Genomic DNA, 25,093 nt, shown 5'->3' on the forward strand with positions numbered 1-25,093 from the left:
TTATGAAAGTTTGAACACATTTCTGTGGTTTCTATGTGATATAACAGTTTTGCTAATGAAGGTGAATTGCCCTTTAAGCTGCAAGTCACAGTTTCCCCAAGAGACCTGCTTATCTTAAATTGTTACAAAAGTATCTATTCTGGGCTCTCTGCCAAAAGCCAATTAAGTTAGAAACTTTGTAACTTTTTCTGTCTGTTCAGTGAAGGAGAACAAAGAGAAAGTCGGGACATAACCCAGGACTGCGGGTCAAAACCGTGAGTGTCCCGTGAAAAAGTTGGGAGATATTCAAAGGGCCCTCACTCTCTTACAGCCCAATTATAGTTGGAACTGGGTCCAAAAAGTAATTTAAAGTTAGGTACCAGTACTTTGATACCATTAGATCATTTCATTTATGTATTAATTGTCTTGGAATTAAATTCATTTTATTCTCCTGCATATTCCTAATGAAATTCACTGGTATAAAAGGTTTCAGCTTATTGTATAGATGACAGTTTTGTATATACACCTACATTTTATGTTTAGTAACATGTCGAATTGGAAATGTGATTACACATAAACAAATTTGATTTTGTCATATGTTTAATATCACTATACCTCCATTTGGTGTTGTCAGATATTTTGGTGCCGTCACTTCAACATCATCTAAACATAAGGGATAAAAAATTATTTTTTCAGCGTTCTCATTATTATTCCCCGCCTAAATCTGCTGTGTTCTTGCATAATGTGGTCTCATACCAGAACTGCTGACAGGCAGACCAAACACTTGAACTTCACACAGAATAAGATGCTCCTCCTTCCCTGGTAAAGTAATGGTCACATACTGCCCAACCATTCCTTGGCATGAGAATGAAAGGGTCTCCCCAGATTCTATAGATGAGATAACACCGCATCTAAAACAAACAGAGCAATAGTAAGTTATTGACTCAACTATTCATTCTCGAAAGAACCAGTAATTATATTTATTCAAATGCAAAGTGATATGAATATAGATAGAGGTACCCAGTTTTACCCAGCTACCTGCCTTTGGTTTCCAAAAACACAAATGCATATAAAAACTTTTGGAAAGACCAGTAGGCGTTGGATTTAGATTTAAAGGAGAAGGAAAGGCTAAAATTAAGTAAGCTTTATCAGAAAGGTCTATAAAAATACACCGGTAAAACCGCAAAGTGATGCTGCTCTTCTGTCAAAAGCATTTCTTGCCTTCTATTGTGTACACATGGGCTTCTGTATCAGACTTCCTGTTTTTAGCTGAAACATCCAGGGCTAGGGCTTGAGCATGCTCAGTTTTCTTCTCTCCCCCACTTCCCCCCTCCCTGCTGATATGAGCCCAGAGTTATGAGTGAGCAGGGAGAGACTCAGGCAGGAAGTGATGTCACACCAAGCTAATATGGCAGCTGCTATCCTAAACAAACAGAGAGAGCTTCTAGAGTTGTTTACTCAGGTATGGTAAAGCATTTTGCAGAATAAATATAGTATTATTAGTATATGTATATATTATATATATTAGTATATGGCTAATCTATTGGCAATAAACTGCTTTGGTAGCATTCCTTCTCTTTTAAGGAGCAAAGAGGAGAAAGCAGGGCCAGAACAAGACTAGACATGTAAATTGGGACATGTCTTGCTTCCAGAGTCTGCATGTAAATGGAAAAAGTATGTTACAACTTAAAAGGTATCAACTTTTTTGTAAAAGAATACACAGTAAAGAAGTTCTTTACTTATATTTTATCATGTTGGATACCTGGGATTTAATTTTCCACCTTGCTCAGGGTCATTTCCAATGTGGATTTCAGCATTAAAAAGCCTTTCTTTGCAGCATTCCAGCACTCTGTTGGTGACAGCCACAGATAAAATTTGATAAGGTTTCTGTAGGTCCACCATCCACCAAGGGTCTGCTTCTTTTTTTGTGTAGGAGCATTGAGATCTCAGATAGTTGTTGGCCAAAGAACCATCGTTGGCATGTCTTGAGTTTCCATAATAGGCAATGGTACTGGACTGTGAAGTAATTCCATCAAGTGCCACATTAGGGGCTGAAAGATAAGGATTAAATGGGCATAACAAGTATCTCCTAAAGGTTTGTGCAAATGGGTAAGCTACTGGAGCTATAGGTTCCATTGGTGGTCTTGGTGCAATGAATAAACTGTCATACTCATCATTATAATCAAATTGTATCATTTTCTAGGATTCTGTGGGTCAATTATGAATGAAATGGCAAATTATCGGCCTTAATTTCTATGGTGTCCACATACTATCATTCAAATCAGTCCATGAGCTTGAGGAGATCACAGTGTAAAGTCTCTGTCACAAACACATACACACAAAAATTGACCCCCAGCCTGTTGCAGCTCAATGGCTCCTTAATTAAGCAGAGTAATGGAGTTGACCAATAATGCTCAGCTTGGTGATATTGAAGGAATAGTGCACTCCCTTATTTATATTGACACAAGGAGGGTATCAGTATCATTTTAACCTGTCCGTATATTTTGGGAGGGTGGAAAGAGCTGAAATCACTAGGAAGAAACCCACATGGAACAACATAATCCACACAGGAACAACATAATTCTTGATTGAGCCCAATTAACTATTATTATTAATGATAATAAAGGGAAGCCAGGTGGATTGGACGCATGTATTGTGGTATACTTTCCTGCAGGTCTGACCTTTTAATTCTATTTTTCAGGTAATTAGAAATGAGGCAGCTACAGATCTTCTACCTTGATTTATGCATGGGTGTGTTACCTTTTACAGGAGATGTACAGTATATGTATAGTTTATTGGCATGTATAGTTGTAAATAGCAATGCAATTGATGCTAATGTTTATCCTGTTCATCATGTGAAGGATTACTTCACCCTGGATAGGCCTTAGTTGCAATTTCCTATCACCAGCAAGACCAGGTTCATACAGTGGCCCCCTAAAGAATGTGTTTTCTGTGGACCTGATTAATCTGGACAATTCTTTGGACATTTAAAATAATTTGCATAATGACTTTGGGCAGTAAAAGATGAACTCTAAAGACATTTTCTTCAAATTTTCCCCACTTCTGGTATGTTTTATATTTTTTTGGGTGAACTTTGATATACATTGTCACTTTAAATGTTAAAATGCTCTTCTATTGATGTACTAAATACCCACTCAAAGTGCTATTTGTTCAGTGGATCAAAGGACACATCGGGTTTTAATAGGAACACATGGCCGTGGTCTTTGTACATTTAATAAAGGTGGAAACATGTTGTGTAACCACATCCTAAAATAAATGTTTCGCAGTTAAAGGAATGCTTCACCTTGATTTGAACTTTTAGTAGGTTATAGAATGGCCAATTCTAGGCAACTTTCAATTGGTCTTCTTTTTTTTTTTATATAGTTTTTAAATCCTCTTCTTCTTCTGACCCCATCAAAAAATGCTCTGTAAGGCTGCAAATTTATTGTTATTGCTAGTTTTTATTACTCATCTTTCTATTCAGGCCTCTCCTATTCATATCAATCATAAATCTGAAGTTAGGGTCTCCAGGTAGAAAGTGAGAACTCACCACAAGAGGGAAGAGCCCCAGGTGCACTGCCCTGAACCCTCAGCACGGGGAGCGGATAATCCATAAAGTCTTTGGAGCAGGCACTCAAAGAAGGCAAACTTCCACCAGGCAATAAGTTCAAAGTGAAAACAGTTTATTGTGTTCACAGCCTTAGGCTTATGATTAAGTGTTTATGACACGAAACGCGTAAGGCTGTGGACACAATGAACTGTTTTCACTTTGAACTTATTGCCTGGTGGAAGTTTGCCTTCTTTGAGTGCCTGCTCCAAAGACTTTTCAGACTCTCCTATTCATATTCCAATCTCATATTCTAATCAATGTATGGTTGCTAGGGGAATTTGGACCATAGCAACCAAAATTGAAAACTGGAGATTTGCTGAATACACATCTGAATAACAAAAAAAAAATAAATAAAAAATGGAAAGCAATTGCAAATTGTCAGAATTTCACTCTCTACATCATACTAAAAGTTAATTCGAAGGTGAACAGCCCCTTTAACCTGCTGGAGTTCTACTTTGTACTCTTCGATTTTGAGGGTTCTGCAGGCATTACCGGTCACATCTGGCTTGCAGATCATTCCTAAGATTCAAGTCCAGGGACACACTAATAATTTTGGGCCTAATGTGGTGCACATGGCCTTTTTAATATATGTTCCAGTGTTAGTGCTAGAACAGTTATTAGGTGCTGTTATCCATACATTTTGTACCCATACTGACTGTAAATTCCTTACTTAATTACATCCCTTGCTCTTTCCCTCAGAATGTACTGGAGTTACAAGGCGAATAACATGAAACCACAAAAGATATTTTTTTACCCAGTCAATGCGAAAATTTTTACTTTTAAAAATAAAGATTTCATCAATGAAATTAAAAAGAAACTGGCATTGAATGTAAAAATTCAAAATGTTAACTTGGAAAGTGAAAGAAACAATTAGGGGTTTTTAATGGCTAATTCACAGCGTGAGGGGGAACGAGTAAGTAAAAACATTTTTTTTTTTGCACTGAAAATGTTGACCCATAGATTGAGCCTTCGGGGGTAGTAATTCACATTTAGGGAAAGTGGGTGGGGGTAGAATGCTAGGGGTGTTATAATCCATTCTTCTAAGCATTGTCTTAGGCAGAAGGTGTCAGGGAATATCCCAAATGCCTGAGTTCTGATAGTTACAGAGAGTGAAATTCAAAAAGAAAAGATAGTTCTGTGTGAGAACAAAATGAAAACTAGACCTAGGTATAAAGCTGTTCCTATGTGTTATAAGAACCATCAACAGGAGGAGAGAAGACTCACAATAGGAAACCCCACAACTTGTGCATTCACAGTTCCATTTTATATTCAGTAAAAGCCAATCTCCAGTTTGGGTCTATTCTTACCTGGCTTAACATAGGGTCCATCTTTAGGAGGACTCCAGGCATCTGAAAGAAAAGGACATCACATACAGTGTTCCTTGTAGTCATATAAATGTTACTAAATCAACAATGCTATGCAACCCAGTGCTTTTCTTCTCTAGAAGCCATTTTGGTATTCATTTCACTTTTTGGCTGAATCTATCTAGCAATACAACGTTTACCTAAGTGACAGCTCTTATCAATCCTGCCTTTATTGATTTTTGACTACCATAAACTTACCAACTCCAATGTGTTGTCCACAAATAATGCCTAAATACAAGAGTATACAAAATATGGAAGATGCCATACTGGAGAGCTCTGTTGCATAGACTGGATGTCCCAGTAGCTCTGGTGGAAGAAAGGACACCTGTGTGTTTATATATTTCATGGCCCCCATCCAGGAGCAGAAAGGGATCAAGGTACATACGAACTGGCAGCTTTCCTTTTTTGTGTGCAAACAACTCTGCTGTTAACTCAATGTTCCTGAGGCAGTGCTCTAAGGCAAATACTAAACGTTTGGGAGAAGGAGTAGTAAGTAAAATGTATTTATATGCCTTTATGTCCTCTCGTCAACCTTCTGTGTTAATTTCTATAGATTAGTAAATACAACGTGACTCCCAAACACAGCGTGCTCCCAATACAGCAATCGTCAGGCTCTCTTCCGCCTCCAAAATCATTTTGTCACCACGGACGCGTTTCGCGTTCAGACATCTCTTGGTGGAAGCCCGAACGGCGAAACGCGTCAGTGGTGACGAAACAGGGGCAGAAACGTACAGACTGTGAAGCTGGAACAGGCGCAATGAACTCAGGTGAACGCTGAACAGACACGCCGGATACGAAAGAGACACTGTAGCGCTATCAGCAGTAAACTTGGTTTTAAAGTACTTGCAGTTTGTGAGTATAATATACCACCGGAAACCATTAGGATCATAGTGTGGGAAGATCCCATCTTCCACCAATAAAGAAATACACGTTTGATGTGCTTTCTCACTGTTCACTATAGTTAACGAAACTCTTTGGAGTACACTTAATTAGAATAACATTAAAAACACTTATATGGTGTTGTACATTATGTTTTAGGCTTCTGTACCAGACCAAGGCAACCACAGCCCTTTAGCAGGATAGATATGTGTCTCCAAAGATGCCCCAGTAGCTCCCCGTCTTCTTCTTTCACTGCACATGCTCTGTGCTGCTGTCACTTACTGAGCTTACGGACCCACTCACAATATACAGTACACATAGAATAGAAATGTCAACATATAAGGTTGATTAGAAATTAATACAGATAACTACTACATGGCAGCTCAGAAACCAGTGCAACTAGCATCAAAATATAATAATCAGCCCTGTAGCATCAGCTTATATTACAGACCAACCTCATTTTCTGCTGGATAATTAGTGACAACCCCTAAGCTTAGCTTCTCAACAGCTGCTCAGAGCCCACTGAGCATGGGAGTGTCACAGACACTTTCCAAGATGGTGACCCCCTGTGACAAGTTTGAAGTCCTGGATCATTGCTGCTATTGACAAGCTGAAACTTTAGGCCTGTGCAATAAGTGCAGTATATAAAATATGGCATTTTTAACCATATCAATTTTAGGGTTTAGTTTTCCTTTAAAATGTAGATTGTAACAGTAAGACAAATAAGTTATATGTACTTCTCAAGGACATGTAGGATAGAAGTTGTTTGCAGCATTATGGACGCTCCACCTCAGTCTGAGAGAGGCATTTATGCAGATACTACTATTTCTTACATCTTACCCTGATTGCTTCTAATCAAGGCTACCCTGCATAAACTTGGTTACAGGTGTCCCACTTCATACTTCAACATGCATGTGAAGAAGCATGCATGGCATTGTGGGATATGGAATATTTGCTGGGAGTTAGTTGGTGTCTTCTACATTTCGAGAGTCATTTGACTGGTGTGTGGAGCACAGACAAAGCCACAGAAATCCTCTTTTACATTAAAGGGTTGCCAGAATCTTTAGAAGCCACCTTAGTCCTCCATCTTAATAACATCTATGTATGTATCAAAATCAAGTTCCATTATCTGTACAAAAGCGCAAAAGGTCATGGAACCCCTTGGTGACTTATGATATCATTATATTTTACAATAAGAGGTACAGTTTTATATAATACTCAAGAGCAATGGTTATGCTGTAAAACATATCCTCATAAACCATGATTAGTAATGCAATATGTGTCACCTGACTCACTAAAATCTGCTGACCACCAAGCATTCCACCAACAGGAAGTTATGTTGCTGTAAACCAGAAGTGGCATCATCAGAAGTGGACAGGGCAGAAAAACATTTACAAATTTGTTGAGTACTTGCTATGAAGAGGACTGGCCTCCGGGGGAGGAGTGGCCGTGACACAGGGGGGGTGGGACATTGATGTAGTGGGGTGTGGCATGACATTGTGGGGGCGTGACTATGACATCAGAGGTGGGGTTATGACATAGCAATCGGCTGATCGCTGTGTCAAACCCAGGAAATCCTGCCCGGTTTTCCTAATTTGTAAAATTGGGCAGCCACTTTTGACCCGAACAGCCCTTCAAAAACCAGATGGCAACCCTACGGCCAACCCACATCTATACAAGCACACAAAAGTCCTACCCACAATCCACGGGTACATGACACACTGCAGGACGCTACCTCAGCGATATATACCATATCGGGGATTGTCAGAAGATGGCATTATATCATTGCATACACAATGAGAGCAACACTATACTTTTTGTTTCTTATGTGCAGAAAATTCATTGTAAGCATTTGTTGTTCCTACCTCCTCAGCCCTTGGTATGACAAATCTCGCTGAGAGCTCCTCACACCTCCACTGACATGTATCTTCCACGTTCACTAGGCTTTTTAGGCTCTACGTTTAGATCACATCACCTGTTGACTAGTAGAATAGTTAAGAGCAATATATCATATGTCTGAATGAGGATTCACAGACCCCTTAGCATCAAACAGGTTTCTCATTCAATAACCAATGACCAGAAATAGTGAATACAGTTAAACACGGGCACAGGCAACCGAACAGGGCCATTTGAAAATTCTCTGACAGTATTAGAATATGGTTTTGGCCCTTTTGAATTCATCCCAGACTCTTATCGCAATAGGATGACATGACTTTAATTCATTTTATCAGTTCATAAAACTGAGTTTATCCACCCACTGTTCTTAAAGCATTGGCTTATTTTCCCGTTCAATGTCCAAGGGAACGTTTACGAAACACACAAAACGATTGCCCAATCTAGCTTTAAACCACTGACAACACTTGTTAGTTCTGTAAATCATTCTTTATTGGTCAATGGAAAGAATATTGACTTCCTATTAATGTGATTACATTGAAGGAAAACTATGGGAAGCTGTATCTAGTATAGGTCAATCTAAAAACAACTGGACTTGCTGAGTAATCAATGAAGACGTTTCACTACTCATCCGAGCAGCTTCTTCAGTTCAACTGACTGGTGTGGGAAGTTCTCGGCATATAAACTCTTCCACTAATCCATTTACAATGGCACATTGTAACGCTTCAAAGAGGTGACATCTGAAGAAACTCACAGAGGTGTTGATTCTGCGTAGTTGTGATAGGATTATCCAATGTGTCATGCAACTCCTAGATACAGGTGTTACTTGTGAGAGTTGCATGAATGGATGTGTGAGAGTTGCATTCATGCAACTCTCACAAGTAACACCTGTATCTAGGAGTTGCATGACACATTGGATAATCCTATCACAACTACACAGAATCAACACCTCTGTGAGTTTCTTCAAATGTCACCTCTTTGAAGAGTTACAATGTGCCATTGTAAATGGATTAGTGGAAGAGTTTATATGCCGAGAACTTCCCACAGCAGTCAGTTGAACTGAAGAAGCTGCTCGGATGAGTAGTGAAACATCTTCATTGATTACTCAGCAAGTCCAGTTGTTTTTAGATTGACCTATACTAGATATACTATGACCTGGATGAATGAAAATCTTCATAGTCATATGGGAAGCTGCTTAACTTAACAGTGTTGATGGGCAGCTTGTTTTCTTAGCTGAGAGAAGTGGGAGTGACACTGAACATTTTTTGTAATGACATCTTAAGTTCCACCTCCACAATCCAACAGAAACCATGGAAAACCCTTTGTAGGAGGTCTATAGATCAAACCAAAGGCACCATTCATTTGATGTCATTTATTAAAATGTACATTTGTCCAGACTCTCTTTGTGCTCTCCAAAACCTGAACTCTGCACCACCAGTGTATCTGTTCCACCTCCTGTTCAATTGCACAGCGAAGCTGGGGAGCTACCATCACCTACAAGGTCACAGTAATTTCAGGGATCCCATTTTGATGTGCTTCAAAGGCAGTGCAGACTTGTGCCTAAAAAACTACAAGCATGTTTGTAGCTGTAAATAACACCAGTCTAACTCAGGTTGCTTCTCCAAGAGCACAGTGCACCTTGGGCTGCTATATTACCAGCTCTTTGGCCAACGTATCAAGGTGGGCGAAAATGTGGTAAGAGAGGGTGTCTGAGTAGCCTTGTTATAAGCAACATTAGGACTTTTCTGCTGTCCTCTGTGCTCCTGGAAACAAGAGTAGGTTGAGCGTTGCACCAGTGTTCCTATATATCTGTAATAAAATCAGATTTTTTAAAAAAAAAACTCACTATCAAGGGCTCTCTGTATTGAAAAACAAAATACATATGACACGTTGATATTTACTCCAATTTAATTACTGCCTGATATAACTTGACATTATTTATGTGACATACAACAGGTAATCAGAGTCCTAGTGATGAGCTTGCCTCTTGAATAATCTAAGTATGCCCAAAAAATGAGCTAACACTTATAATACACGAAATCCAGCAGGCACAACCAGACAGTGTGCTTTGTAAACATACATGCTGTAATTAGTATATGGAGGATGGAATTCAGATATTGGTTTAAAAAAAAAAAAGAGGCTTCTTTTGGGTAAAGCAGAGAAGTCATTTGCACTGCCCTCCCATCTCATGCTTAAAACTAAAAGCACAGAGGGAATGATATTTTTAGCATATTCTTCAGGAAGGACGACCCTGCAGCCTTCTAGCAGTTACGCTGCAAATCTACCCGTTGGGTGGATGCTCCAATTCTCTTACTCTGAACCCACATGGCTCCTTTGATGATGTCACTAAATACTCATACTTGCTCTCCAACGTGCCAACTTTGCTGTGATATAGGCAAGCAGTTCCTAAAACAAGAATTTCCAAATACTTTTCAAATAGTTTAGGCTTTGGAAAAGGCCTACTAAAACTTTATTCTTAAAAAAAACAAAACCATGAAGAAATTACATACACACACAAACAAAAAGTAGATATTTGGGAAAGTCTATGTCAGGAATATCATACCATTATTGGTATGTGATAACCTTAGGATATGATATAAAATTTTGAATTTGCACAAACATTTTGACATGCTCCAAGTCATGATACTGCAGCTCTGGTTAACTAGAATGTCTCACATCCTCAGGTAAACAGCTAGAGAGCCACGAGTCTGATGTGATGGTTTTTTTTAACACAGGGAAACCAGCACAATTACAGCTTCCCTTTCAAGCAACAACTCACAATCATCATACAGAACTAGAGACCGGATATGAGGAATAAGAGAGTGCTATTGCCAATCAAAGCAGTCAAATGCCGACAAATCAAAATCCACCCCCACCAAAAAAACCTTCAAACAAACAATAAAAATACAAAACAATGTTTGGCTTCATATAGTACAAATTGGAACACAATCGTGATATACTCTAAAATTCCAGTAACTGAGAAAAAAATACAAAACAAGCATAAGGATTGCACACTCAATTACTATAAAAAGTCCAAATTTATTTTAACCAAACATACATCAATCAGCAATTGGCCCTACGCATTTCGACCACATGGGTGGTCTTCATCAGGGGAAAAATACATCAAAAGTACAAAAAGGATAAAAAGGCCTGCCTTTGTGGTCGAAATGCATAGGGCCAAATTTCTGATTGATGTTTTCATACAATAAATCTAGACTTTTTAGTAATTGAGTGTGCAATCCTTATGCTTGTTTTGTAGCAATTTGTTTAGGAGGCTTCAAATGGGCAGTCTCTTTGATATTAACACCTCAGTATTATCAAATTGGGTGTGCGCCTTCCAAATTCTAGGTTCACTGAGAAAAAAAGGTGGATTTACATGGATAAATTGGTTTTGCGGAGTCTACCTGTATTCACACAGACCACAGCAAGGGAGAGATTAATTCATGCTATTTTGTGCTCCTTGGATCTAGTCATATGTTTACGGACTGGTCTAATTTTTTTACGGTGGAACATGTAAACCAAAAACAGTGGGATGGACTGATGAAAGAAGTCTAAAGGAGACCTTCCATTTCTTTCATAAACGCTTCATACATATCGTCCTTGGTCTTCACTTGCATTTGTGATCCAGTTTTAGGACCTGCTTTAGACACAGGCCTTGCAACATCCTCTTCTGGTTTCTTCGGTGCTGAAGCTGCTACTGTGCCCTTATTCTCTCTGCGAACACGGAGGGCAGTGGGCACAAACCGCATAACCTCGGCTTTGAGATTAGTGATCTGTGGTTTTGCGCTGATGGTGGCGGTCGCTTTCTTTTCAATAGTAGCCCCACTTTCGTCTGACTTGGGTCGCTGTATTAAGCTTGGAGGGGCACTCAGCACACCTGGGTTTGCAAGAGCTGCTGGAGGGAAAAGCCCTGGGGGAGCAGTGCCTGGAGGGGGTCCCAATGGAGGACGCATCATTGGACGGGGAGGTGGCGGCATACCTACAGAAAAAAAGATAAGCGTAGACTTTAAACATCATGTTAGACACCGCACATAAAATTATTTGTATTTAAAGGAGTGCCTTGAGTATAATATTGTGAAATGCAACATTCATAATAATCCAATTTTAATATTAAAACAAACTGAATATTTGTGCACGTGTGTGTAAATAAAAACTCAGCTGGTCAGAAAACCAAAATATAAGATAAATTTCTCTGCACAACTGCTTGCTTATTAAAAGTCTGCTAAAGGAGAACTAAACTCTCCCCATACCAAAAGTCCCCCTAAACTTCCTGGCATTGCCCCCTTCCCCTGATGTGCATTAGTCAAAAAAAGCCCCCTTTAAAAAAATCTGCCCCTTAAATGCAGAGATGCACAGTGGAGCTCCCTGTCACCATCTTCTATTGCTTTATATTGTCTTCGGGTCGCTTCTGTCTGCAGGGGCATGCGCAGTTGGGCCAAGTCAGGAATCGGCTACAACTTTGCATGCGCAAGTTGGTGTTGAGACCCGAAGACAATACAAAGCAATGGAAGATGGTGACCAGGAGCTCTGATGTGCTTCTCTGCATTTAAGGGTCAGATTTTTTTTAAAGGGGTGTTTTTTGAGTAATGCACATTGCGGGGAGGGAGGGGGTGCAATGGCAGGAAGTTTAGGGGGCTTTTGGTACGGGGGCGGAGGTTAGTTCTCCTTTAAGGCTAATGCCACATCAAGTGCCTGTAAATGCGTACATGGCGGCGGACTGGCTGTAAAATTGACTGTTTTCAGGTCAAAATACAAACTACATGTGTGTATAGAGGGGTAGATATTTTTCCTGTGAATGCTGAATAACTGGCCTGGTGTGAGATGTTATCTATGTAGGTTTTCCTGCAGGAAACTCTAAACCTAGGTTTGGATTTAAATATAAGTGTGATACACTTTTTGTAGTTGAATCCTTACACTATATGCAGCAATCTAAGTGTAAAATGAAAACTGTTCAAACAAAATGCATGTGGATAGAAGTTACCTGGAGGTGCTGGTGGAGGTAGACGAGGAGGCGGGCCTCGAGGGGGTGGTCCTGGGGGCAAACCTGGTGGAGGACCTGGAGGAGGGCCAGGTGGTCGGCCAGGGGGTGGTCCAGGAGGTAGCAGACGTGGTGGTGGGCCACGGAGTCCAGGAGGCCTTAGGAACGGAGGTGCGCCTAATGGAGAGACAAAGGAAGCCAAGTTCACCAAACAGGTTTGAGAAACATTTCTTTGATATATATCACTAAGAAGTTTCTATGCTGCATTCATAATGAGCACAGTCTGACAGGTAGCTTACACAATGGTAAATACAAATATGAAGGAAATATGTACATTTTAAACTTTACAGTTCTTGGTTTTATTACCTGGAGGTGGACCTGGAGGCATTCCAGATGGTGGTCCAGGTGGCCTGAGGGGTGGAACTGGAGGAAGACCAAGTGGTGGAGGTCCTGTCATCATAGTAGGAGGCATGGACAGTGGAGGTGGTGGTACAGTAACAGGTGGGGGTACAGTCATTGGTGCTGAAGTGCTATTTTCAGTGCTTTCAGCCTTAGCATCTTCAGCATGCTGAGTCTCGTCTGAGTCTGAATCCTCTTCGGAGGATGATGAGCTTGAGTATTCTTCCGCATCATGATCTTCCTCTTCTTCTGCTAACTCCTGGCCTGCAAGAAATAAAAAAAAAAATGAATTCTTCTAAAAAATAAAATTGCACCAGCCTGTGGAGTAGTGTCATGCCCCCTTATCTTTTACATGCATTCCTCTGCAGGCTCACATGTGTGTAGACAAACACTGGGAATGTCTGGGTTACGTAAGAAAGATGTTGAAGTGGCACAATCTGTACTTTATTCCTGTACTGGCCGTGGAAAAAACTTAGTAGTCAAATTAATTTTGCCCAACGTGAGACATTGGCAATAATGGGTTAAGACCAGTGATTTAACTCTTTATAGATGATTGAAAAAAAAAAAGCCATTAGGAAAATTACACAAAAAAATTATCCATATAAACATGAGGAATGTTTGCATTTATCTCTGGTAAAAAGAATTAGAGATGGCTGCAAAATATGTCCATGAGAAAAGTATAGGCCAGGTATTTGGTTGTGAGGAGAGACAGGGTTGTAGTGCAAGTATTTATTCTTTTAAAATGTGATGTTCAAAGAAATTGCAAATAAGTGTTAACTTACCAGCCATACGCAACATCATTGCCTGCAGTGGAGTCAGATCCTTGACATTCTTCTTTCTCTTTTTGCGAGACTTTTCGGGGGCATCAGCAAACCTCACATTATGACCTGGGGAGGCAAAGTTGGTTAATGGAGAGGTGAAAAATAATCATTCAAGGGAACTGCTGTATACTGTTCAGATACTGTGCCTCAAATCAAAGAACATTTCTTCTTCTTTTTGAAATGCTGTTTTTAGCTGGAGAATGATAATGATGAGAATGAGTGTGCTATCCTGCTTTGGATTATCAGCACGGCAGTTTTACCTTGGTTTTCAATGTTTCTTAAAGAAAATCAACTTTTTTCAGCCCACTGCACTGGCCATTTCTTTTTATATAAGGTATTAATGCATTTGTGAAAATGTCAAAAACTCTAACTCTTTGCTCAACAAAACATAGAACTCACCTTTCATATCCCCACTACCCCTTCTCTCTTCCTCCGGAGCATATTGCTCTTCCTCGCTGTCTCTGCCATCTGATGGGTTACTGTCACTCTCATCATCTGTGCTGCCTTCATCTTTATCCTGCTCCATCTCAACTGGATAGCCCTCATCTTCACTTGAGCTGGATCCATCATGATGGCCTCTTTGACCTGAATTGATAAAAGAAGTAAGTAAAGATACCTGAAAAATGAGGAGCAAAAAAAAAAAAAAAAAAAAAAAAAAAAAATCTGTTTAACAATAATTAAATAAATATTTAAGGGGAATCTCCCTAAAACATACCTGCTAAATCAAATTACAAAAAAGTCAGAATTTATATCAATATTTTCTGAAAACTACTCCGACCAAATCCGCACAGGTTTTTTCTCCTTATTTATCAATACACTTTCCCAAAAATGTTGTTGAGTGGGGAAAAAGCCGTAAAAAACCCCCAAAAAAATAAAAAAATACAAATTTTTATGATTTTCCACCCCGAAAACTCAGTTTTTTTTTTTTATTATTTTTGCCCCCGAAAACCACAAAATATTTTGATTATTGGATGAAACCCAGCGCAGATCAAGATATCTTCGGGATGTCTCCCTCTGACTGATATGCAACCTCGGCAGGTCTGAGATGCCGGATTTTCGGATTCTGACTTTTTCCATCCTCGGGGTATAATAAATCTTGAAAAATTTGTGTTTTTTCTTTTCCACTAAAAATTTGGATTTTATACTTAAAAAATACTCTATTTTTCAGTTTTTGGCATTCGGAGTTTAGTAAATAACCCCCTTTGTGTAATGAATAGTAAAAAGCCAAACCTCACCTGATTCAGGGCTGTACCTTGCCTCCTCATCCCTTCTTCTAATATTTTCCAGTGCAAAGCCAACCTTTCGCCCATACATTTGTAGGACTTGCGGGGGAGGTGGTCCAGGGGGTGGCCCTGGAGGTTTTTTCCCAGGGGGTAAACGTGGAACTCCATGTCCTGGGGGAAAAGGCATGGAAACTCCTCTGCCTGGAGGACTGGTAGGAAAAAATGGAAAGCAGATTATGAATAATACATTTAAATGCATAATGACTACAAATAATAAGCAGTTAGAAATTGTACAAATGGATGTTTTGCTTAATAGTAGAGCATTTAATCAATTAGAATACTAGCTCTTATTAATTACAGCCATGAGAACAACTTAACACTCTGTATGCAGAATAACTAACAATAATGAACTCGGATTTCCTCAGCAGATAAGCACTCCATTAGTTGTCCCATGTCCCATCAAATACAGAAAGGAAGATTCCTAGAAGAATCTTTATAATACTGATGGCAAACTAAAGCTAAGCAAACAGAAGAAAGGCAGAGAGACAGAGCAAATGCAAGAAAGCACAAAGAGGAAGAAAATGCAAATGGGCCAAAAACAGGTGTTTAAAATATAGGAAACAATAAAATAAAAGCAATGAGAATCAATGAAAGAGCAGAACAATAAAGACAGAGGGGTATATAAAAAATAGTGGTGCTTTTTTAAAATGCAATCTTAGATGAATTCAGCTAAATACAGACAAAGCAAGTGGTTAGTGCAGTAGATATCAGCTTTCATCTGAGACGTGTAGTTGTACTTACATTGAAAAAAAATGACAATATTTGTATCTATGGGTTGGCTTGGTTTTCAATGAGAGAAGCACACACTTGTATTGTTGTCTTTAATAAGGACAGAGTCCAAAAGATAACAGTATAGGGGTAGGGGAAGGGAGATACCTGTGTGTGAGGTGTTAGAAATATACCGGCAATTACATTGCCTGTGAATTAGTAGTTGCAGCCCAGCCCTCTGAGTCTCGCTCATATCTACCTGGGAGCTGTTATCTGGTTACCTTCCCATTGTTCTACTTATGGGCTCGTGGGGGGGATATCACTCCAACTTGCAGTGCAGTAATAAAGAGCGACTGAAGGTTTTTAGAGCACAAGTCACATGACTGGGAGAACCTGGGAAACTGACAATATATCTAGCCCAATGTCAAATTTCGAAATAAATATAAAAATAATCTGTTTGTTCTTTTGAAAAAAATGGATTTCAGTGCAGTGCAGCACTATTAACGGATGCGTTTTGAAAAAAAAAACAAAAAAAAAAAACAAACTTTTCCTGTGACAGAAACCCTTTATTGCCATTCTATAAAGGCTCATTGAACTGTCCCTACCCATAGGCAGAGGTCTTCTTAAGAATAGAGGGCGGCTGAGCTCCTGGCAGTGGGATGTCCTGAATGAGAATATTGGAGGGAGCGTGGGGCAGATCTGGCAATGGAATACTTTCCACCTCCACGTGTTGAGCATTCTAAACGAAAGAAAGTTCAGCTTATTATAAGAGTAAATCAGTGTATGCAGCAAACATAATACACAACCAGAGTTGAAACTCTTGTTTTCAGCAATTGAGAACTGTTTCTGGGTAACACAAAAGAATACTATAAAGCTGGCCATAGATGTTGATATTTTTAAAAGATCAGATCCTCATCGTGAGACCACGATTTTCTCCGAACGATCGTACGAATTTACCATTAACGAAAAAAAGACCAATTTGCCAGGAAAATAAAGGGGAGCTGCCTGCTTGTCCCTGCAGACATAGATAGATTGCACTGTGACCGACACAGATTTTTTGACCTGGCCGATCAATTTCCTGACAGATGTCGGCCGAAAAATCGTAAGATGTACGATCGTTCGAATCCCACTAATGGCACGATAATTTCGAAGTTCGGCAAGAAAAATCGACACGTCTATGGGGAGCTTTAAAGTGAGTTCTGGCAGGCAATTTCAGAGCATTACATGGACATCTTGCAACACATTCTAAAGTTTACCAATGTTTCTTATTTACAGACACTTACACTATGTTATTGTGCTCTATAAAGAGTAAATTTTATGTAAGTTTCAAAAGTTTGGACCCAACTTATGTTTAACTGGCCTCTTACAAAAAACAGCTAGATCACATTGGGCTACATATTAAAGGGGAAGTTCACCTTACAATTTAAAATTAGCCTTTGTTTCAGAATAGTAGACGGATAGCAGATGATGATTCCCATCAGCAATTTTGACAACCAGATGGCATTTGTAGTTGAAGACTTGAAATAGGCAGTATAGGAATGCTAACATCAAATACATAATCTCTCTCTCTCTATATCTACAGAATTGTATTCTGCCTTTAACACTTACCTTGACAGCATCAAAATACTGGCTGAGTTGAGATCGCTTGTGCTCATAATCAATTTCTATTTTGCGAAGATCCTTGTATGTTTCGGGGTTCTCCTTCTCATACAGATGGAGAATTCGCTCAAAAGTCTCTTTGAGTTTCTTACGTTTATCTTTCAGGACTTTTTCATTGAGCTGGGGCTGCTGAACAGGATTGAACTCTGCAGAAAAAAAACACAATTTGATTTAAAGGGGTTGTTCATCTTCCAAACACTTTTTTTTCAGTTCAGTTGGTTTTAAATAGTTCACCAGAAATAAAGAATTTTTTCTATTACTCATGTCAGATTTCAAAATTAAATATTAAAAAAAATCTGCTCTTTTGAGAAATGTATTTCAGTGCAGAAGTCTGCTGGAGCAGCACTATTAACTGATGTGTTTTGGGAAAAAAAACTAATTCCCATGACAGGATCCCTTTAAGTATATTGAGAGACAACTTGTCACTGGTTTTCATTTTTTACAGTTTTTTTTTTTTTTTTAAATTTAGTTCAGTTTGGAATTTCATTAGCTGTCAATGACGATAAAATGGTGAGTATTTTAACAGAAGGTAACAATAGCAATACAGATGTAGTCTCACAGAGCAACAGTTCTTGGCTACTGGGATCAGGGACCCCTTTTTGAAGCTGGAAAAAAAGTTCTATGTTGAACCACCCCTTTAAGTCAGCCAGCAAAGTTATAGGATAATTGGACACCAAAAAATATTGAGCAAGAGATAAGCAGGGCATTTTTTTCCCCAATGTACAGTCATATGAAAAAGTTTGAGAAACGATTCTTTGGAGTTTTGTTTATCATTGGCTGAGCTTTCAAAGTAGCAACTTCTTTTTAATATATAAGCCTTATGGAAACAGTAGTATTTCAGCATTGACATAAAGTTTATTGAATTTACAGAAAATATGCAATATGCATCATAACAAAACTAAACAGGTGCATACATTTGGGCACCCCAACAGAGATATTATATCAATACTTAGTTGAGCCTCCTTTTGCAAATGTAACAGCCTCTAGACTCCCCCTATAGCCTTTGATGAGCGTCTGGATTCTGGATGGTGGTCTTTTTGACCATTCGTCCATACAAAATCTCTCCAGTTCAGTTAAATTTGATGGCTGCCGAGCATGGACAGCCTGCTTCAAATCATCCCATAGATTTTCCATGATTTTCAAGTCGGGGGACTGACGGCCATTCCAGAATATTGTACTTCTCCCTCTGCATAAATGCCTTTGTAGATTTCCAAGTGTGTTAAGGGTCATTGTCTTGTTGGAATATCCAAACCCTGCGTAACTTCAACTTTGTGACGGATGCTTGAACATTATCCTCAAGAATTTGTTGATATTGGATTGAATTCTTCCGAACCTCGACTTTAACAAGGGCCCAGTCCCTGAACTAGTCACACAGCCCCACAGCATGATGGAACCTCCACCAAATTTGACAGTAGGTAGCAGGTGTTTTTCTTGGAATGCAAGAAACATGAAGGAGCTGGAGCAGTTTTGCCTTGAGGAATGGGCAAAAATCTCAGTGGCAAACTCATAGAGACTTATCCAAAGTGACTTACAGCTGTAATTGCCGCAAAAGGCTCTACAAAGTACTGACTTTAGGGGGGCGAGCAGTTATGCACGCTAAAGATTTCTGTTATTTTGTCCTATTTTAATACCAGGTTGTGAGGCAACAAAACATGAAAATTGCCAAGGGGGTGAATTGTTTGCAAGGCACTGTAAGTGGGACCATGATGGGATTACCATTCTTTATCTTTTTATAGCAGGTAAATATTACTAAATTATATATATCACCTACATAAAGTAGTCACCTTACTATAGTCCCAGGAAAATCCGAAACATCAAACTGTTGTATTGCAAATTTTACCCATAGCCTGCCAACACCCCACTTTTAATCTTTTAAAGGAATAGTTCTGTATAAAAATAAAAACTGGGTTAATAGATAATCTGTGCAAAATAAAAAAATGTTTCCAATATATTTAGCCAAAAATGTAATCTACATATAAGACTGGAGTGACTGGATGTCTAACTCAACAGAACACTACTTCGTGCTTTGCAGCTCTCTTGGTTTCCACTAATTAATTACTGCCTGGTAACCAATCAGTGACTTGGGGGGGCACATGGGTCATAACTGTTGGTTTAAAATGTGAGCTGAATGCTAAGGATCAATTGCAAACTCACTAAACAATTATGTCCCCCCTTCAAATCGCGGACCAACTCAGGAAGTAGTGTTCTGTTATGTTAGATTACCTGTCACTCCTGCCTTTATAAATTACATTTTTGGCTAACTATATTAGAAATATTTTTTATTTTGCACAGCCTATTACCGCAGTTTTTATTTTTACACTGAACTGTTCCTTAAGGGGGACCAAAGGGGGTCAAACTTGTTTTCAAACATTAATAATTAAACCGAGTGTAGTTTTCATTCATTGAGTAATGAAGATCAAAATCATGATAGAATATATTCTGTTTGAAGGTTTAAAAATTTAGCAGTATAAATTATATATTAATCAGAATACAGTAAACATTTTGGGGCAATATCAGCAACATGCATTTTTCACTAACACACATGAAATTGTGCACTTATAGAGAAATTACTTTGCTGAAGAATTACGTTGGCTTTTTACTGACAATTGTATAGAGACTTGAAAAAGAAATCCAAAGTTTAGAGAACAGACTAGATCTGAGACATTCTTTTGCCTACTCACCCATCTCATCAAGTTTCTCCATATCACGGACTATCTGCTTTGGGTCTTTCATTTTTAAAACAGCAGCTCGAACCATCATCCTTTGCTTCTTGTTCTTTAGAGAAAGAGTTATTAAACAATGAACAAACTACAATGGTCAGAATTTGGTTATTTGTTCAGAATAGGTACAGAACATCACTTAACTGCAGCAATGCATTTGCCTACATCAATCAACCATATTTTTGTGTCTGAATCTCAGAATGTTGATCAATACTCACTGTTGATGTTGGCTGATATTGTTAACTGCACTGGTGCAATTTAGCACCTATATTATTCAGACCCAGTATATTTATGGAGTATGTGTGGCCCCACCAGAGAACTTTACCAGACATAGAATTTGGGGCAGATTTATCAAAGTGTGAATTTAGAGCTCACCACAATAAAATTCACTACCTTTCTATTCATTCCTGTGGGATTTTTAAAAGCACATTTATCAAATGGAAAAAATGGGTGAAATTTTCTGCAATGTGCTCTAATCTGGCATTTTGATAAATCTGCCCCTTTGAGTACAGATTGGCACTCAAGAATTCCCAGCACCTTAAAGTGATACTGACAGAAGAAAATTAACTTTTTTAATATCTATCATAACATTATCTTTGAATGATATTTATAATGTTGCCATAAAAGTATCTACCTGATGCTTTTACATTAGCTTTCTTTTTTCCCTATGAGGGGGCTGCCATATTTGTGCAGCAGTAGTTGTTTAGCATTAGAAACTCTAACTGACAAGCTAGGAACTTCAAGTAACACAATGAGAATGTCCATAGCGATTGACTTATACGGAGCTTCAGCAAACCACATGGATTGGTTTGGCAGAGCTGCTGCACCTTGCTTGGCTCTTAAAGAACGCTATGCTTACTGGACATAATTAAAACTTTGGCTGCACTTGTATTAAATTCACTGTTATACATTTAATCCATGTACAGGACTCTGCATCTAAATTACCCATCATTTCATTGGAATACAATAAAAGGTTTCTGTTCTTTAGTTTATGAAAAATGCTTGTGAACATGATAATTATAATTTAAAGGTACATACCTTAAAGGTAATATGGTCTATCCACATTTCTTACAGTGTAAAAGAATTGTAGTAGTCCTGCAGCTGCTAATTGGTGAAGGAAAAGGCACCTGCGCATTTGAGTACTTCATATCATATTTCACAGGTTAATCAGTGTTTAGCACTGATTAATACAGGGCAATGTTACACTACCAGTTTTGACCATTCAATGCTCTCAGGAAAAAGCAAAAGGTCCTAAACTGCCACTGCCAGCATGTGCCAACACAGACTATGTAGGACTCATTTGTATGAGAAGAGGTAACAGGTGGGGTATGGTCTTTTGAACACCACAGTTCTCCCTAAAAGCAACTCAGTTCTCCCTAAAAGCAAGTTTTCTGATTACCTGTCATACTACAGTATATCTCCCATCTGACAATTCTCAAAATGGAGACACAACTGCTGTTACAGTCAACCATCTGTTTTCTAGAGATACGTACAAAACTGAAATATAATATAGCGTGCATTACTTTAACTTATAGAATAGCAACGTACTTTTTTCAGCTCCCTCTTCCTTGCCTCCTTCCCTGCAAAAAAAAGGACACGAATAACATGTTTAAAACAGGTACTTGCGACATTAAGCCATTATTACAGCTCATCAGACAGGCGTGAATATGTACATAAGAATAAAACATACTGATTTTTAGTGATTTTCTTTTTGCATTTATTGTGATTCTATGCATTGAAAAAGTATATAGATCCTTGACGAATTCTTCATTTTACTGAATACCAAATCCCATAGAGGTCAGGAGCATGCACAGCTCTTGATATGGTTGACAGATACTTACATTACGCATTTTAGGCAGAAAGATAGCCATATAACTTTACACAGTAATCAGATGCAGGGTTTTCTTTTCTTTCTTTTTTACAGACATATCAGATCAATATATTAATCAAAAGAAACATGATATCCTACCAAACCATTTTGACCTCCCATTAAGGCTCAAAGTTTTATGAAAACCCCTTCCTCACCTTGTTCCATTGTGACATGATGGATTCTAGGACTTGAAGTCCCGCTGCTTTCCATAGAATCTGCGCATTACCAAATATTTGAAGCAGAGAGACTTCAAGTCATAATGCTCCATTTCACAACAGAAAATGGTGAGAAGGACTCACAGTAAACTATGAACTTACAGGGGAAGGGGGCCAGTCCAAGGGAGCAAATACAGACTCATGGTGGTCTTTAGTCTGTGGAATAGGTATGTCAAAAAACAAATCTGCAACTTCATAATGTGATGTGCCTTTCTTACATAATGAGGGTTGGGGAGTTTTTTTTTTTCCTAGCAGGCAGGAACCCCAAATATTAAAAACAATAAAGGATATAAAATCGACCATAAAAAATAAAAGCAAACATTGCTAAAAAAGTGGTTTGAAATTCATCCATCTACAACATTCTAAAAGCTAATTAGAAGGTGAACTTCCCCTTTACTGCAACCTGGCTTACCAGATATTAGGAATACACAAAATTTGCCACAAGAGGCAGGTGTAGCGGGGAAGTCCCCTGCACGTTTATTTAGTCAAGTGATGTAACGTTTCGGGGGCGTGCCCCTTCTTCTGAAGGGGCACGCCCCCAAAACGTTACATCACATGACTAAATAAACGTGCATGGGATTTCCAGGATACACCTGGGGTTCTAAGAGAGCTTAATTCAGTTTTAGACCAGCCCCTATTTCTGATTTTCTCAGATTCACTTTCATCTGGTATGGTGCCTATGGATTGGAGAAAAGCCGATGTTATTCCAATATTTAAAAAGGGATTACGATCTCAGCCTGGCAATTATAGGCCAGTAAGTTTGACATCTGTGGTGGGCAAATTATTTGAAGGCTTGTTAAGGGATCACATTCAAAATTGTGTCCTATAGAACGGTATTATGATCAGCAATCAGCATGGCTTTATGAAGGATAGTTCATGTCAGACAAATTTGATTGCTTTTTATGATTAGGTAAGTAAGGTGCTGGACAGTGTGTGGGGGGGGGGGGAGTAGATGTGATCTATTGGGATTTTGCCAAAGCATTTGATATTGTGACCCACAAAGGACTGCTTTCTATACTAAGGTCTGTTGGGCTTAATGAAGTCGTTTGCACATGGATAGGAAACTGGCTACAGGTTTGGGTACAGAGGTTGGTTGTTAATGGTACATTCTCTATTTGGAGTAAGGTTCTTAGTGGGGTCCCTCAGGGCTCGGTATTGGGTCCACTTTTATTTAACTTGTTCATTAATGACTTAGAGGAGGGTGTTGTAAGTAATGTATCAGTGTTTGCAGATGATACAAAACTATCCAGCCCAATTAATTCCATCCAGGATTTGGCATCCTTGCAACACGATCTTGACAAACTGGCAATCTGGGCAGTGTGGCTAATGAGATTCAATGTTGATAAATGTAAAGTCATGCACCTGGGATGTAAGAATATCCAAGCCACTTATACCCTTAATGGGACTGCACTAGGCAAATCCGTTGTGGAAAAGGACCTTGGAGTCCATGTAGATGATAAACTTGGCTGTAGCAAGCAATGCCAGTCAGCAGCATCAAGGGCAAATAAGAACCTGAGCTGTATAAAAAGGGGCATAGAGTCACAGGAGGAGGGGGTCATTCTTCCACTGTATAGAGCACTTGAAAGGCTTCATCTAGAATATGCTGTACAGTTTTGGTCTCCATCAACAGGACATTATTGCCATCTTGGAGTCAGGAAGGATTTTTCCCCCCTCTGAAGCAAATTGGTGAGGCTTCAGATGGTGGTTTTTTTTTTTGCCTACCTCTGAATCAACTAGTAGTTAGGCAGATTAAAAAAAAACTAAAAGGTTGAACTTGAGGGACATGTGTCTTTTTTTAACATTCCTTACTATGTTATCTGCCTCTTGTGTTTGGCAAATTTTGTGCATTCGTATCGTTGTGTGAGACGCCGACCCCTCCAGCCAACATTAGGCATTCGCAGATAGGAGAGGACTCGGGGGAAATAGGATTCCTTGGTTTACCAGATATCAGGCCCACTAAAAAAGTATCAGGATGACACATCAGGATACTGTTAAGGGTAAGTGTGTGTAGAGGTCTATCTGAAAGGCTCCATATTAACCCTTAAGCCCTTATGGACTTTCTTCTCTAAAGTAATATAAATACATTTAGATTTGTATTTCATTGGTGTGCCCTGCTCTCTGATCTTAACATGACTACTGTTAAACATTCAGACCTTTGGATGGTTGCCATTGTACTTACGGGCTTGGTCTGTGGGATTCATGAATTTCCCACTCTTGGTGGACGAAGTGGATCGCCGCCCCATTTTGAGGCAGATGTCCTCTCTCCACCAATATCAGAAAAAAATAGTAGTAACCTGAAAATACAAACAGTATATATACACTATTATTGAATATGTTACATTGAACAGACAAATAATATGCATTAACTTTAGGTTTTTCTTCAGCACAGCTCAGCAGTCAATATGGCATGCTCCTGGATTCTTTAAAGGGACAACAATCCTTTAAAAGGTTTGGGTGATCATTACTGTTAAGCACATCATCATCCCCCTTTGCTCTGTGCCAAAAATTCACACATTGAACACAAGGAGAGAAGGATGCTGTGCACTTTGCACCAACGTGGATATTTCTTTATATTATTGTAAATGCACTATAATGGTTCAAAATGTTTAAAGGAGAAGCAACGGCATTTTTACTTGAGGGTACCAAATAAAAGGCACACCAAGTGATTATATATACTTACCTGAAAGCCTGGACTGGTGCTCCTATCAGCAGAAA

The 25,093-nt window shown here is 39.0% G+C and overlaps 2 protein-coding genes across 5 annotated transcripts in view; both read right to left on the bottom strand.

The window, feature by feature from the left end:
• The window catches only part of ptx.S (pentraxin S homeolog), a 38,414-nt gene extending 33,100 nt beyond the window's left edge, over positions 1-5,314 (bottom strand). For 3 of the 4 annotated variants that reach the window (XM_041591230.1, XM_041591231.1, XM_041591229.1), the window contains exons 1-5: positions 5,152-5,314; positions 4,897-4,938; positions 1,742-2,030; positions 736-890; positions 595-642 (exon numbers count right to left, since the gene is read on the bottom strand). In XM_041591230.1, the coding sequence (XP_041447164.1) occupies positions 595-642; positions 736-890; positions 1,742-2,030; positions 4,897-4,938; positions 5,152-5,308 (691 nt within the window). In that variant the 5' untranslated portion in view covers positions 5,309-5,314. 4 annotated transcript variants of the gene reach the window in all.
• Positions 5,315-10,967: 5,653 nt separating this feature from the next.
• On the bottom strand, positions 10,968-24,672 carry wbp11.S (WW domain binding protein 11 S homeolog; the record flags this gene model as incomplete). The annotated part of the gene is given in 11 exon segments (NM_001091041.1): positions 10,968-11,704; positions 12,707-12,880; positions 13,070-13,366; positions 13,885-13,989; positions 14,323-14,508; positions 15,159-15,355; positions 16,520-16,653; positions 17,523-17,719; positions 20,255-20,348; positions 21,842-21,873; positions 24,558-24,672. Coding segments are annotated over 11 exon segments (1,908 nt in total). The 3' UTR covers positions 10,968-11,276.
• Between the last annotated feature and the right edge of the window lie 421 nt (positions 24,673-25,093).

Source organism: Xenopus laevis, chromosome 4S, assembly GCF_017654675.1.
Source record: "Xenopus laevis strain J_2021 chromosome 4S, Xenopus_laevis_v10.1, whole genome shotgun sequence".
NCBI lineage: Eukaryota > Metazoa > Chordata > Amphibia > Anura > Pipidae > Xenopus > Xenopus laevis.